This window comes from Tursiops truncatus, chromosome 1 (genome assembly GCF_011762595.2).
Source record: "Tursiops truncatus isolate mTurTru1 chromosome 1, mTurTru1.mat.Y, whole genome shotgun sequence".
NCBI lineage: Eukaryota > Metazoa > Chordata > Mammalia > Artiodactyla > Delphinidae > Tursiops > Tursiops truncatus.
The window spans coordinates 5,385,819-5,401,185 of NC_047034.1; the positions used below are offsets into that span (position 1 = coordinate 5,385,819).

Genomic DNA, 15,367 nt, shown 5'->3' on the forward strand with positions numbered 1-15,367 from the left:
TTATTAAAAAAATAAAGATTATTTACATGTACAAATATTTAGTACAAGATGTACTGTGTGGAATATAAAAATGTTGAAAACACACTAAATGTCCATCAAAAAATAATTAAATTATGGCATATCTGCATTAAGGAAAACTGTATAGCCATTAAAATATAATGTAGAAATATATCAAACCATGTTCATAATATAGTTTAAGTGAAAGAAACAAGATTCATAGCCTCTTCATGATATCATACAGTTTTGTGAATATGTATGTTGGAAGCTGGTGTAGAAAAAGGTGTAAAAGACCATTATCTAAGTCACTGACGTTTCCGGCAAGGTTACTGATATTTTCTGTTTTCTTCTAGTTTATTCTGTATGTTTATTAATTTTCTTGTAGATAACAATGATTTGCTTTTGTAGTTTAAAGAGCTAATATTTTTAACTAAACGTCTTTTTTAACTTATAGGGAGTTTATCATGCAATTTTCTATTTGTAGAAGTCACAATGTAAGAAGTTCTTTGCAACTGTAGTGACCAGGTACGTTACTTTTAAATGTAACTCTGACTAGCAAAGTTAAAAAATGAGGCAAATCTATAGGCTTGAAATGAGAGGTGAATATTGTTTTCCCAAAGTAATTTCAATTTAGGTAATTATTTAGATAGCTGCCTCAGTTTTCTACTTGAAGACATTAACATTAATTAATCCATGCCTTAATCCAAAATATAGAGTAACTACAAACGTTTTTATCTGCTCAACAAGATAAAACAAAAGTGAGGAAACAGTGGCAAAGAAAGCTATAAATGACATGCTCTACCAAGGAAAGAATTGGGATTGATTATTCTTCTGTCCAAATGACATTCTGAGGACAATAAGAGAGACAACGAGGAATATAAACAACCAGGGGAAATTCCAGTTAGGAGAAAGACAACACAAATGTAATCAGACACACAAATGTGATTATGTTTAATGCCACTGAAGTGGACACTTAAACATGGTTAAAATGGTAAAGTTTTGTTGTTCTTATGTTACCACATTAAAAAAAAAAATGCAGTGGGGTAAGAACGAGTATAGCCTAAACCCTAAGATACTAGGGATGTTTTTCTGCTGACAGAAACGATAAGGTAAAACTCTTGAAGAATGAAAGATATATACAAAATTCTCTTTTCCATGCTATAAAACATTATATGAAAATCACGTAAGAATACAAACATAAGGGTAAAACAAATTCAATGTGTCCTGCTATAAGCAGAATAAGTTCCAGGGACCTAATGTACAAAACAATATATAAAAAAATAAATAAGATAAAAGTAAAAAATTTAAAAAACCCACCCCAATGTTGTGCACTTAAAAGTTGCTAAGGTGGATCTTGAATGCTCTCATCATAACAACAACCCCCAAAATTACATGAGGTGAAGGATAAATAAACTAACCTTATTGTGGTAATAATTTCACAATGTATTTGTGTATCAAATCATCACATTATACACCTTAAACATACACAAGGTTATATGTCAATTGTATCTCAATAAGGCTGGGAAAAATTTTTTTAATTCAATGTGTTCTCTATCTTACCTAAGCAAACAGGTGGGGATGACCATTTTCCTTGTTCACAATGAGATATTTTTGCTCCTCTCAATAAGTAATATTCATTGCATCTATATTCCACTGAGGATCCTGTTGGGTAGCTTGCTAATAATCCACCAATAACAGCTCCATTTATTATATCAGGTGGAGAATTACAATTCTCAGTATTTCCTAAGAAAAGAAGTTATTTTTAAATTAATACAAACATAACAACATAATGATATAATACAGTTGCGCATACAATAGTACTTTAATATTTCACTATGTAATTTAGGACAATTGATCTCTCAGTGTACCAGAATCAGAGAAACTTTATTCAGCTAAGTATTGTTAAAATTTACTAAGCCAAACTAAAGAGCAAATGTTTTGCTGAAGGACAAGTATGCAGCGGATTTTTCACTTTTCTTGCTTCTGAAGGACTCTTGCTATAGATATTCTTAAAATGTACAGAAAGGTAAACAGTGTTCTTTAACCTAACGATTATGGTCCATTTAAAAACTGACCTTTGTTATCATCCATTTTTATTTTTTCCTTCTCATCTCTCTTCATCTCAGATCTCAATCAACCCATGGATGAAAATTTCCATTTTTCTCTCTGTCTTCAGAGTCTTTCTCCTACTCGGCTAATTTCTCTAGCATCTTTAATAGCTTTTCTCTTACACAACAGATATCCTCGGTAAACATGTCTGTGGAGGTCTCTCCAGGACCTGATCAAGAAATGAGGAGAGGGCTTCCCTGGTGGCGCAGTGGTTGAGAGTCCCCCTGCCGATGCAGGGGACGCGGGTTCGTGCCCCAGTCCGGGAAGATCCCACATGCCGCGGAGCGGCTGGGCCCGTGAGCCATGGCCGCTGAGCCTGCGCTCCGCAACGGGAGAGGCCACAACACTGAGAGGCCCGCGTACCGCAAAAAAAAAAAAAAAAGAAAAAAAAGAAATGAGAAGGATGGCAGGATGGGTAGCACCAAGGAGTGGTACCCTGGTTGTGCCCTTCAGTGAGATGAAAGAGCAGGTATATGGCTCAGAGGGTGGAGGGCTCAGAATGGCCAGATGCAAAAGTACTATCATCAAGATGTTAAAAACTTGTTTCCCAATTCTTTATATCCAGTTAAATTCTACAGAGAGCTCCATATGCTCAGGAAAAATAGCAGAGTAAGTGCTCTCTCTGTGTGTTTCAAACTCTTCTAAGCAATGGACCGTTGCTGTAAGTGTGTGAATTAAACAAAGGAAAATGTTACACACTAGGCTTAGCTCTGGATGTGAAACGCAGCACACATACCAACACACTCAGGGGGAAGGGTCCATTTTCCACGTTTACAAGTTATTTCTTCTGGTCCCCGGAGGTGATACCCTCTTTCACACACATATGTCACTTTATCCCCATTATAATAGACCTTGGAGGATAGGTTTGCTGCAGCATTCTCAACCAAGGGCGGGTCCTCACAGCCCATCCTCTGCTTTTCTTCTGAAAAGGGAAAATTGAAACAGAAGAGACCATTTAGCTCCACATGCACGCAGGTTTCATTTTAGGGAAAGCTCATTTGAGGTGCTGCTAACCAATGCATTTGGGAGGTTCTGTCCATTTTCCATTTTCACAGCGTATCTCTTCTGATCCCTGCCTCTCAAAGTTAAGTCCACACTCTATACGCACTGTTTCTCCGTGACGGTAAGTGGTTGAGTACCTTTGGATTCTGGAAGTCAGAGGCACAGGGGGAGGAGGACATCGATTTCTTCTTCCTTTTATGGAGAAACATCAGTATATTTAGTCATATAATTACCAAAAAATAATAGTTAAGATTTCATAAGCACATTCATTGTGCCAAGGACCCTAAGAAGTATGGCAGACAGACTGGGGCCACCCCCTGGATCCCCACATCCTGAGGCTGACTTCCTTGAGTCATGCCCCTCCCCAAGAACAGGAACTGGGACTTGCTTCTAAGCAATGAACACAGCCAAGATGATGGGATGCATGTGACCTGTTTAAACACAGCCACAAGGATGGATGCGTGTGACCATGCACACATACTCTCGCAGCACAGTATGGTAAGGCCGTTCTTGCCAAGCTCTTTCGCAGCTGATCTGGAAGAGAAGCAAGCTGCTTCATCGCGAGCTTCCGAATGGGGTGGGTCAGAGGGCAGGGGGCACAGGGCTGCCTGCAGGGGCATCCAGGAGGAGACTGAAGCCCTCTGCTCCGCAGCCTGCCAAGCTCCAAATGCTGCCACAAACCACAGTGAACTTGAAAGCAGGTTCTTCCCGAGCCCAGCCCCAGATGACACCGCAGTCCCACCTGACACCTTGACTGCAGCTTTGTTAGACATGGACACAGAGCCAGGTCAGCTCCACCCAGAATCCTGACCCACAGAAACTGTGAGACACAGGTGTGTGGTTTCAAGCTGTTAAGTTCGTGCCAATAGAAAACTAAAAGAGCCAGCACGTTACATTCATTATCTCCTTTAATCTTAAAATAACTTTAAGTGGGGACTATTACATCTCCCATATTACAGACAAAGAAACTAAAACTTATGAAGTAAGTAAATTATTAGTAAGTGGTGGATCTGTTCCTAAACCCGTGTCTATCTGAATTAAAATCTCCTGCTCTTAACTATTCTAAAATACTGACTATATTAATTTCCCATGGCTGCCGTGACCAATTACCACAATGGAGAGGCTTAAAAAATAGCACACCTTTATTCTCTTACATTTCTGGAAGCCAAAGTCCAGAATCGGTTTCACTGGGCTGAAATCAAGGTATCAGGAGAGCTGTGTTCCTTCTGGAGCCTTTAGGAGACAAGCAGCTTCTTTGCCTCTGCAAGCTTCTGGGGGCTGCGTGCCCTCCTTGGCTTATGACCCCTTCCTTTTTCACTCCAACCTTTGCTTCCATCATCACATCTCATACTTGATCTTCTGTAGTCAAATCTCCCTCTGCCTCCCTCTTATATAATTATGATGCTTATGATTACATTTGGGGCCCACATGGATAATCCCAGATATTATTCCTCTCTCCAGATCCTTAATTTCATCACATCTGCAAAGTCCCTTTTGCCCTATAGGGTAACATTCACTGGTTCCAGGGACTTGAATATGAATATTTTCTTTTGGGAGGGAGGGAGGCATTACTCAGACGACTACACTGCCCATCCTACATCTAAGGACTGTTTGCTAGAAAACGATAGCAGGAATGTTGGCACCTGACTTAATTTGGTGGGAGTGGGGCGAACAGGTGATAAGTAGGTAGGGGTCTGCCATTTCATTTTGAAATAATATGCTACAGGTAATTTGCTAACAATCTTCCTCTCTGCTGTTAGAGCAAGGCTGTTGGGCACCACTGGAAAGTTTTAAAAAGAATATTTCTAACAAAAAAAATTAAAGTCATTGTTTAGAGAATTTAGAGGATGAGCATTTAGAGAATGATGGCAGCATTTAGAGAATGATGGCAGTTCTGGGAAACCCCACTGCATAACCCTGGTGACCCCTCTTTCGTTCCTCCCAGCAACTGTTTCAAATCTTCACTACTCTCTTCCAAGTTTTCCTTTCCTGTCTTTCTCCTGCCTGTTAATAATGACACTATTTCCTACATTACAGAGACAATAGAGGCTATCAAGCCCTTTACCTCTCCCCATCCTTCCCAATCCTCCAAGTCCTATTTATCTTTTAAGGCCCAGTTCAGACATTATCCATCACCTCTGTAAACACTGTCCCACACCATATCAATCAGAACCTTCAGTGTTTGTTCAAACACCTTATACCTGACTTTATTACACCAGTTGTCACATTGTACCAATGATTTGTATCTGTTTCCTCTGCTAGACCAGGACCTCCTTCATATAACACTGCAGGTGTGATTATATGACTATTGAATTGATGTCTCTTAACAGATAATCATACCACCTGCTTGAACACAGCCAGTGATATAAATGGAACCACAGACGTCCCATTTGACAGTGGCTCTTACTGGATGACCTCAGTTTTCATTTTCAATCTGGGTAACATTCTGCTGCTTTTCCTGCTCTTTACCCCACTGTTCTGAAGACTGTATTTTCACATAAGGGAATATGTGGCTAAGTAATAAGAAAGTACCTCCACAAAGCTGCCAACTTGGGACAACTGGATCTAGTTAATTCCCAACAACAACAATTATTCATTATAATGAGAGATTTACAATTTATAATAGATTTTTAAAAATATATTTAAAAGATATATCCACTCTACAAACTAATGTAAAAATTAAGATTTCTTCAGATTAAATGTATTAAAGACTCTTGAAAATAGCACTGATTTAAAAGACAATATTTATTTAAAAAAATAGCACTCTGGAGAAGAATTAGATATCATCAGAGACTTTTTTCCATAGAAATTAAAGAAATTAAAGCTGATTCAGACATGATATTTTATTTGTGTGAGTATGAAATTTTAAAAATTACCTTCACAGACAGGAGATTCTGGGTACCAACCAAAGTTATAGCACTGAATTAAATCAGATCCACTTAGATAATAATTTTTATGACAGAAAAACTGAACTACGTCTCCTTCTTCATAGGTTTGCTTCACAGGATGAAAATAACCATTTTCTATTGATCTTAAAGAAGAACATATTAATTCTAAAAATGAAAGAACAAATAAAAAACAAAGAAGTGTTATTTTTCCTGCTAGAACAAAATTCACCCACTACTTACCTGCCATATCTGAATTAGAAATCAGCAACTTTGCCAAATTTTGTTATTCCTAGTAAAAGCTTGCCAATTTATATATTTATTGAATATCATTAAACTTATTTTAATTTAAGTATCTGAGCTAAAAGGATTTTTCCCTCTTTGAGAGCTTGAAATGATGAAAGCCTACTGTCAACATCATTAAAACCAGAAGCAAAAAAATATGAAAAAAGGAACATAATTCGCATAACAACTTGTACCCATTTCTGAGAGGGAGTTTTCAAAGTGAAAGTAGTCGTCTTCAAAGTGAGAACCTACTGGCACATCGTGGGGTGAGGGCCCATCCATACGGGTGACACTCCACCTCCTCTGTCCTCTTCCCGGAAGCTGTGTGGTACCCAGAGGCACACTCATATCGTATTTTGTCCTTCACTTTGAACATCTTCTGTGTTGTGGAATAATTTCCGTGATGTAATTCAGGGGCCAAACATGTTTCTAAAAAAAAAAGAAATTAAAGTCATTTGTTTTATGAACTCCATCCCTAAACCTAGAATATTAAAAGGAAATCTCAAAAAGTATTTTCTATGAATTTTAACAATATATGACAGAATCAGCTCTTGGCAAAATTGAAAAATAATCAAAGTTTGCCTTTGTCTCTGGATTCCCTTTCTTCATGCACCTTGAATCCTAACTCTACCTGTCTTCAGTCTTTAAAATTCTACTCTAGTGTATTTGGCCAAAGGTCACAATTCAATAGAAAACTTGTGCAGTAGCGATTTTTTGATGATGTCCCATCTGTGGATTTGTATAATTTAAATAGATAACACCACACTAACTATATATATACATATATATATATATACAAATAAGTGGGTTATTTTTAAAATAAATTTATTATTTATTTATTTTTGGCTGCGTTGGGTCTTTGCTGCTGCACGTGGGCTTTCTCTAGTTGTGGTGAGCTGGGGCTACTCTTCGTTGCTGTGCACAGGCTTCTCATTGTGGTGACTTGTCTTGCTGCAGAGCATAGGCTCTAGGAGCGTGGGCTTCAGTAGCTGTGGCATGCGGGCTCAGTAGTTGTGGCTTGCAGGCTCTAGAGCGCAGGCTCAGTAGCTGTGGCGCACAGGCTTAGTTGCTCCGCAGCATGTGGAATCTTCCCGGACCAGGGCTCGAACCCATGTCCCCTGCATTGGCAGGTGGATTCGCAACCACTGCGCCACCAGGGAAGTCCCTGATTGGGTTATTTTTAAGTTTATCTGATATTGGTTTGAGGTATAAAATAATGTGCATTATTTCAAACTCTTCTCTAATGAAGGAAATACTAATTTATGTATGTTGTGACAGAAAGTTTCATTAAGGGTCTTTCCTTTTATTCCACTCCAATTCTTTGTTTACTAGTAAAAAATAGGAACTGCTGGAGTAGGTGTGTGGTAGAGGTTGGGAATCCTTGGATTAAGGAAACACCCAGCATTAGAGGGAAACAATATAATAACTTCCTGCATCGAGAGACATAATAAAATAACAATTATATTTAAACAAGAATGCCTACCCATATAAGAAAGCATTGAACTCACAAGCTCTTACCTTCAGATTTAGGAGATAATTCTTAAACACATACCATGTTCCTTCCTACAGGTTGGCTGAGAAGACCATCCAACAGGGAGGCATTGAACCACTCCTTCATCCTGCCCTGTTGTGGTTTTGTACCCTGATGCACAACGATAACGCATGTTCTCTTGAATTTTGTAAAATAATTTTGTGTCAAAGACGTAACCGTTCCTCAGGTCAGGCTTAGGGCATTTTGCTGTGGGGAAAAAATAGTTGATTCAATTTGACAATAAAATTCTTGGATGTACTAACTTCGGTTCTCACAGTCATCCCACCCCTACCTCATCTACGTTAGAAAATATATCCAGGGATCTTCTTCTAACTAATTGTCATTAATGGAAAATAGAAAGAATTTCTTTTGGGTTTACTTCCTAATACTTTTGAGGCCACTGCATTTGATAATTTTTAACATGATGTAACTAAAGCACATATACCTACTCTATGCATCCTCAAAGAATCATGCAGACAATTTAATGTGAAAACTGTGTTCATTTATTTTTTAAGCCTCTGATCACCTACCTGCACAGTAAGACTCCATAGTCAGTCCATGTAAACTGTGACTGAGTCACAGACAGGCTACTCAAAACCTTGGAGTTCACAGAGCTAATTTTTACTAAATACTTGGAACTGTGATGTGTTGGACAGTACATTTACCTTAGCATTGTATGGAGTTTAATCATTTTTTAAGCCTCATTAACGGACCCTCATAACAAACCAATTCAGAAAGGCGAAGAGACTTGTCCAAGGTTAATATTAGTTTAAATATATGTTGTACTTGCTGTGTGGCGAGCCCTTTATAAAGATGATCTCATCGAAGCTGTATGATTTGCATTTTATAGGTGAGAAAGTCCAGTTCGGAATGTTTAAGCCACTTTTCAGTGTTGGAGCAGTATTCACAGGCGGCAGTCTGGCCACAGAGGGTGTCTCAATCCTGACACTGCAATGCTAACCCTGCAACATCCTTTTCTGGGTCTTACTTCACTGCTCTCACATCATCTCATCTAAGATGTTTAATTTACTTTTATGCTCTAGTTATGAGTGAGATGTATTTATTACAGTTAATCTGTGGTCCATGTTAATACTAAAAGTGCAATGCTTAAATTGATGCTCCGTCCACAAGTCATGGAGTGGATAATTATCCCAAATAGATATATTCACTGGACATATCGACCACCATAAGCAACATACCCACTTCTTCTGAATGAAACTGACTCAACCAAAGCGCCTTACTCTGCAAAACAGAGCCTGGGGAATGTGTCAATCAAGAGAGGTAACCTGACTCCATGGAAGCCAGCTGATAGTTTGACTCTAGTGTAGCCTCACATGAAATATTGAGATGAGCCGATCAGATTTCCTTTTCACAAATTTGAACTCAAAAAAACACATTTTTCAATGGATATTATGTGAGAAAAAGTTGTCATACAAAGGAGAGTCTTTCAAATGATAAAATACTAGAGTAACAACCCTATATATGCTTCCTAAGGCCAATGTCAAGCATTTTTCGGTCTCCTGCAGAACTCTCTGTAAAAGCCCCTCATTCTTTTTTTTTTTTTAACATCTTTATTGGAGTATAATTGCTTTACAATGGTGTATTACTTTCTGCTTTATAACAAAGTGAATCAGTTATACATATACATATATCCCCAAATCTCTTCCCTCTTGCGTCTCCCTCCCTCCCACCCTCCCTATCCAACCTCTCTAGGTGGTCACAGAGCACGAGTTGATCTCCCTGTGCTATGCGGCTGCTTCCCACTAGCTATCTATTTTACATTTGGTAGTCTATATGTGTCCATGCCACTCTCTCACTTTGTCCCAGCTTACGCTTCCCCCTCCCTGTATCCTCAAGTCCATTCCCTAGTAGGTCTGCGTCTTTATTCCCGTCTTGCCCCTATGTTCTTCATGACCTTTTTTCTTTTTCTTTTAGATTCCATATATATGTGTTAGCATATGTTATTTTTCTCTTTCAGACTTACTTCACTCTGTATGACAGAGTCTAGGTCCATCCACCTCACTACAAATAACTCAGTTTCATTTCTTTTTATGGCTGAGGAATATTCCATTTTACATATGTGCCACATCTTCTTTATCCATTCATCTGTTGATGGACACTTAGGTTGTTTCCATGTCCTGGCTATTGTAAATAGAGCTGCAATGAATATTGTGGTACATGACTCTTTTGAATTGTGGTTTTTTCAGGGTATATACCCAGTAGTGGGATTGCTGGGTCATATGGTAGTTCTATGTGTAGTTTTTTAAGGAACCTCCATACTGTTCTCCATAGTGGCTGTATCCATTTACATTACCACCAACAGTGCAAGAGGGTTCCCTTTTCTCCACACCCTCTCCAGCATTTATGGTTTGTAGATTTATTGATCATGGCCATTCTGACTGGTGTGAGATGATATCTCATTATAGTTTTGATTTGCATTTCTCTAATGATTAATGATGTTGAGCATCCTTTCATGTGTTTGTTGGCAATCTGTACATCTTCTTTGGAGAAATGTCTATTTAGTTCTTCTGCCCATTTTTGGATTGGGCTGTTTGTTCTTTTGATATTGAGCTGCACGAGCTGCTTGCAAATTTTAAGAGATTAATCCTTTGTCAGTTGCTTCATTTGCAAATCTCCCATTCGGAGGGTTGTCTTTTTGTCTTTTTTATGGTTTCCTTTGCTGTGCAAAAGCTTTGAAGTTTCATTAGGTCCCATTTGTTTCTGTTTTTAATTCCATTTCTCTAGGAGGTGAGTCAAAAAGAATCTTCCTGTGATTTATGTCATAGAGTGTTCTGCCTATATTTTCCTCTAAGAGTTTAATAGTGTCTGGCCTTACATTTAGGTCTTTAATCCATTTTGAGTTTATTTTTGTGTATGGTGTTAGGGACTGTAGTGATTTCATTCTTTTACATGTAGCTGTCCAGTTTTCCCAGCACCACTTACTGAAGAGGCTGTCTTTTCTCCACTGTATATTCTTGCCTCCTTTATCAAAGATAAGGTGACCATATGTGCGTGGGTTTATCTCTGGGCTTTCCATCCTGTTCCACTGATCTATATTTCTGTTTTTGTGCCAGTACCACCCTGTTTTGATTACAGTAGCTTTGTAGTATAGTCTGAAGTCAGGGAGCCTGACTGCTCCAGCTCTGTTTTTCTTTCTCAAGACTGCTTTGGCTATTCGGGGTCTTTTGTGTTTCCATACAAATTGTGGAATTATTTTGTTCTAGTTCTGTGAAAAATGCCAGTGGTAGTTTGATAGGGATTGCATTGAATCTGTAGATTGCTTTGGGTAGTAGAGTCATTTTCACAATGTTGATTCTTCCAATCCAAGAACATGGTATATCTCTCCATCTATTTGTATCATCATTAATTTCTTTCAAGTGTCATATAATTTTCTGCATACAGGTCTTTTGTCTCCTTACGTAGGTTTATTCCTAGATATTTCTTTCTTTTTGTTGCAATGGTAATGGGAGTGTTTTCTTAATTTCACTTTCAGGTTTTTCATCTTTAGTGTATAGGAATGCAAGAGAGTTCTGTGCATTCATTTTCTATCCTGCTACTTTACCAAATTGATTGATTAGCTCTAGTAGTTTTCTGGTAGCATCTTTAGGATTCTCTATGTATAGTATCATGTCATCTGCAAACAGTGACAGCTTTACTTCTTCTTTTCAGATTTGGATTCCTTTTATTTCTTTTTCTTCTCTGATTGCTGTGGCTAAACCTACAATAGTATGTTGAATAACAGTGGTGAGGGTGGGCAACCTTGTCTTATTCCTGATCTTAGTGGAAATGGTTTCAGTTTTTCACCATTAAGGACGATGTTGGCTGTGGGTTTGTCATATATGGCCTTTATTATGTTGAGGTAAGTTCCCTCTATGCCTACTTTCTGGAGGGTTTTTTTTATCATAAATGGGTGTTGAATTTTGTCAAAAGCTTTCTCTGCGTCTATGGAGATGATCATATGGTTTTTCTCATTCAATTTGTTAATATGGTGTATCACGTTGATTGGCTTGCGTATATTGAAGAATCCTTGCATTCCTGGGATAAACCCCCCTTGATCATGGTGTATGACCCTTTTAGTGTGCTGCTGGATTCTGTTTGTTGGTATTTTATTGAGGATTTTTGCATCTATGTTCATCAGTGATATTGGCCTGTAGTTTTCTTTGTGACATCTTTGTCTGGTTTTGGTATCAGGGTGATGGTGGCCGTGTGGAATGAGCTTGGGAGTTTTCCACCCTCTGCTATATTTTGGAAGAGTTTGAGAAGGGTAGGTATTAGCTCTTCTCTAAATGCTTGATAGAATTCTCCTGTGAAGCCATCTGGTCCTGGGCTTTTGTTTGTTGGAAGATTTTTAATCATAGTTTCAAATTCTTTGCTTGTGATTGGTCTGTTTATAGTTTCTATTTCTTCCTGGTTCAGTCTCGGAAGGTTGTGCATTTCTAAGAATTTGTCTATTTATTCCAGGTTGTCCATTTTATTGGCATATAGTTGCTTGTAGTAATCTCTCAAGATCCTTTGTATTTCTGCAGTGTCAGTTGTTACTTCTCCTTTTTCATTTCTAATTCTATTGATTTGAGTCTTCTCCCTTTTTCTCTTGATGAGTCTGCCTAATGGTTTATCAATTTCGTTTATCTTCTTAAAGAACCAGCTTTTAAATTTATTGATCTTTGCTATTGTTTCCTTCATTTCTTTTTCATTTATTTCTGATTTGATCTTTATGATTTCTTTCCTTCTGCTAACTTTGGGTTTTTTTTGTTCTTCTTTCTCTAATTGTTTTAGGTGTCAGGTTAGGTTTTACATTTCAGATGTTTCTTGTTTCTTAAGGCAGGATTGTATTGCTATAAACTTCCCTCTTAGAACTGCTTTTGCTGCATCCCACAGGTTTTGGGCCGTTGTGTTTTCATTGTCATTTGTTTCTAGGTATTTTTGATTTCCTCTTTGATATTTTCAGTGATCTCTTGGTTATTAAATAGTGTATTGTTTAGCCTCCATGTGTTTGTATTTTTTACAGATTTTTTTCCTGTAATTGACATCTAATCTCATAACATTGTGGTCGGAAAAGATATTTGATACGACTTCAATTTTCTTAAATTTACCAAGGCTTGATTTTTTACCCAAGATACGATTTATCCTGGAGAACGTTCCATGAGCACTTGAGAAGAAAGTGTATTCTGTTGTCTTTGGATGGAATGTCCTATAAATGCCAATTAAGTCCATCTTATTTAATGTATCATTTAAAGCTTATGTTTCCTTATTTATTTTAATTTTGGATGATCTGTCCATTGGTGAAAGTGGGGTGTTAAAGTCCCCTACTATGATTGTGTTACTGTCAATTTCCCTTTTTATGGCTGTTAGTATTTGCCTTATATATTGAGGTGCTCCTATGTTGGGTGCATAAATATTTACAATTGTTATATCCTCTTCTTTGATTGATCCCTTGATCATTATGTAGTGTCCTTCCTTTTCTCTTGTAATAGTCTTTGTTTTAAGGTCTATATTTTGTGATATGAGAATTGCTACTTCAGCTTTCTTTTGATTTCCATTTGCATGGAATATCTTCTTCCATCCCCTCACTTTCAGTCTGTATGTGTCCCTAGGTCAGAAGTGGGCATCTTGTAGACAGCATATATATGGGTCTTGTTTTTGTATCCATTCATCCAGTCTCTATGTTTTGTTTGGAGCATTTAATCCATTTACACTTAAGGTAATTATCGATATGTATATTCCTATTACCATTTTCTTAACTGTTTGGGGTTTGTTATTGTAGGTCTTTTCCTTCTCTTGTGTTTCCTGCCTAGAGAAGTTCCTTTAGCATTTGTTGTAAAGCTCTTTTGGTTGTGCTGAATTCTCTTAGCTTTTGCTTGTCTGTAAATGTTTTAACTTATCCGTCAATTCTGAATGAGAACCTTGCTGGGTAGAGTAATCTTGGTTGTAGGTTTTTCCCTTTCATCACTTTAAATATATCCTGCCACTCCCTTCTGGCTTACAGAGTTTTTGCTGAACGATCAGCTGTTAACCTTATGGGGATTCCTTTGTATGTTATTTGTTGTTTTTCCCTTGCTGCTTTGAATATTTTTTCTTTGTATTTAATTTTTGACAGTTTGATTAATATGTGTCTTGCCATGGTTCTCCTTGCATTTATCTTGTATGGGACTCTCTGTGCTTCCTGGACTTGATTAACTATTTCCTTTCCCATATTAAGGAAGTTTTCAACTATAATCTCTTCAAATATTTTCTCAGTCCCTTTCCTTTTCTCTTCTTCTTTTGGGATCCCTATAATTAGAATGTTGGTGCCTTTAATGTTGTCCCAGAGGTGTCTGAGACTGTCCTCAGTTCTTTTCATTCTTTTTTCTTTATTCTGCCCTGCAGTAGTTAGTTCCCCTATTTTATCTTCCAGGTCACTTATCCGTTCCTCTGCCTCAGTTATTCTGCTATTGATTCCTTCTAGAGAATTTTTAATTTCATTTACTGTGTTATTCCTCATTGTTTGTTTACTCTTTAGTTCTTCTATGTCCTTGTTAAATGTTTCTTGTATTTTCTCCATTCTATTTCCCAGATTTTTGTTCATCTTTACTATCATTATTCTGAATTCTCTTTCAGGTAGACAGTCTATTTCCTCTTAATTTTTTAGGTCTGCTGGGTTTTTACCTTGCTCCTTCATCTGCTGTGTGTTTCTTTGTCCTCTCATTTTGCTTAACTTACTGTGTTCAGGGTCTCCTTTTTGCAGGCTGCTGGTTCATAGTTCCTGTTGTTTTTCGTGTCTGTCCCCAGTGGGTAAGGTTGGTTCAGTGCGTTGTGTAGCCTTCCTGGCTAGGGGACTAGTGCCTGTATACTAGTGGGTGAGGCTTGATCTTGTCTTTCTGGTGGGCAGGTCCACGTCTGGTGGTGTGGTTTGGGGTGTCTGTGACCTTATTATGCTTTTAGGCAGCCTCTCTGCTAATGGGTGGGGTTGTGTTCCTGTCTTGCTAGCTGTTTGGCATAGGGTATCCCGCACTGTAGGTTGCTGGTCGTTGAGTGGAGCTGGGTCTTAGCATTGAGATGGAGATCTCTGTGAGAGCTCTCACCGATTGATATTATGTGAGGCCAGGAGGTCTCTGGTGGTCCAATGTCCTGAACTTGGCTCTCCCACCTCAGAGGCACAGCCCTGATGCCTGGCTGGAGCACCAATAGCCTGTCATCCACACAGCTCAGAATAAAAGGGAGAAAAGAAAGAAAGAAAGAAAGAACGAAAGAAGATAAAATAAAATAGTTATTAAAATAAAAAATAATTATTTAAAAAAGTTACTTAAAAGTAATAAAAAAAGAAAGAAAGAAGAGAGCAACCAATGCAAAAAACAAATCCACCAATGGTAACAAGCGCTAAAAACTATACTAAAAAACAAACAAACAAACAAACAAAAAAAGGACAGACAGAACCCTAGGACAAATGGTAAAAGCAAAACTATACAGAGAACATCTCACACAGAAGCATGACATACCCAGTCAGAAAAAGAGAAAAAAGGGAAAAAATATATATACATATCATTGCTCCCAAAGTCCACCTCCTCAATTTGGGATGATT

At 37.9% G+C, this 15,367-nt stretch overlaps 1 protein-coding gene across 9 annotated transcripts in view; it reads right to left on the reverse strand.

Annotated features, from left to right (window-relative positions):
- Positions 1 to 15,367, reverse strand: part of F13B (coagulation factor XIII B chain) — a 51,974-nt gene that overhangs the window by 15,315 nt on the left and 21,292 nt on the right. For 8 of the 9 annotated variants that reach the window (XM_033850505.2, XM_019920521.3, XM_073800157.1 and 5 more), the window contains 6 exons: positions 7,831 to 8,016; positions 6,531 to 6,707; positions 5,985 to 6,161; positions 3,121 to 3,300; positions 2,843 to 3,028; positions 1,558 to 1,740 (listed from right to left, as the gene is read on the reverse strand). In XM_033850505.2, coding sequence (XP_033706396.1) covers positions 1,558 to 1,740; positions 2,843 to 3,028; positions 3,121 to 3,300; positions 5,985 to 6,161; positions 6,531 to 6,707; positions 7,831 to 8,016 — 1,089 coding nt within the window. The remainder of the gene's footprint in view (positions 1 to 1,557; positions 1,741 to 2,842; positions 3,029 to 3,120; positions 3,301 to 5,984; positions 6,162 to 6,530; positions 6,708 to 7,830; positions 8,017 to 15,367) is intronic. The other variant, XM_033850523.2, reaches the window with a different exon arrangement.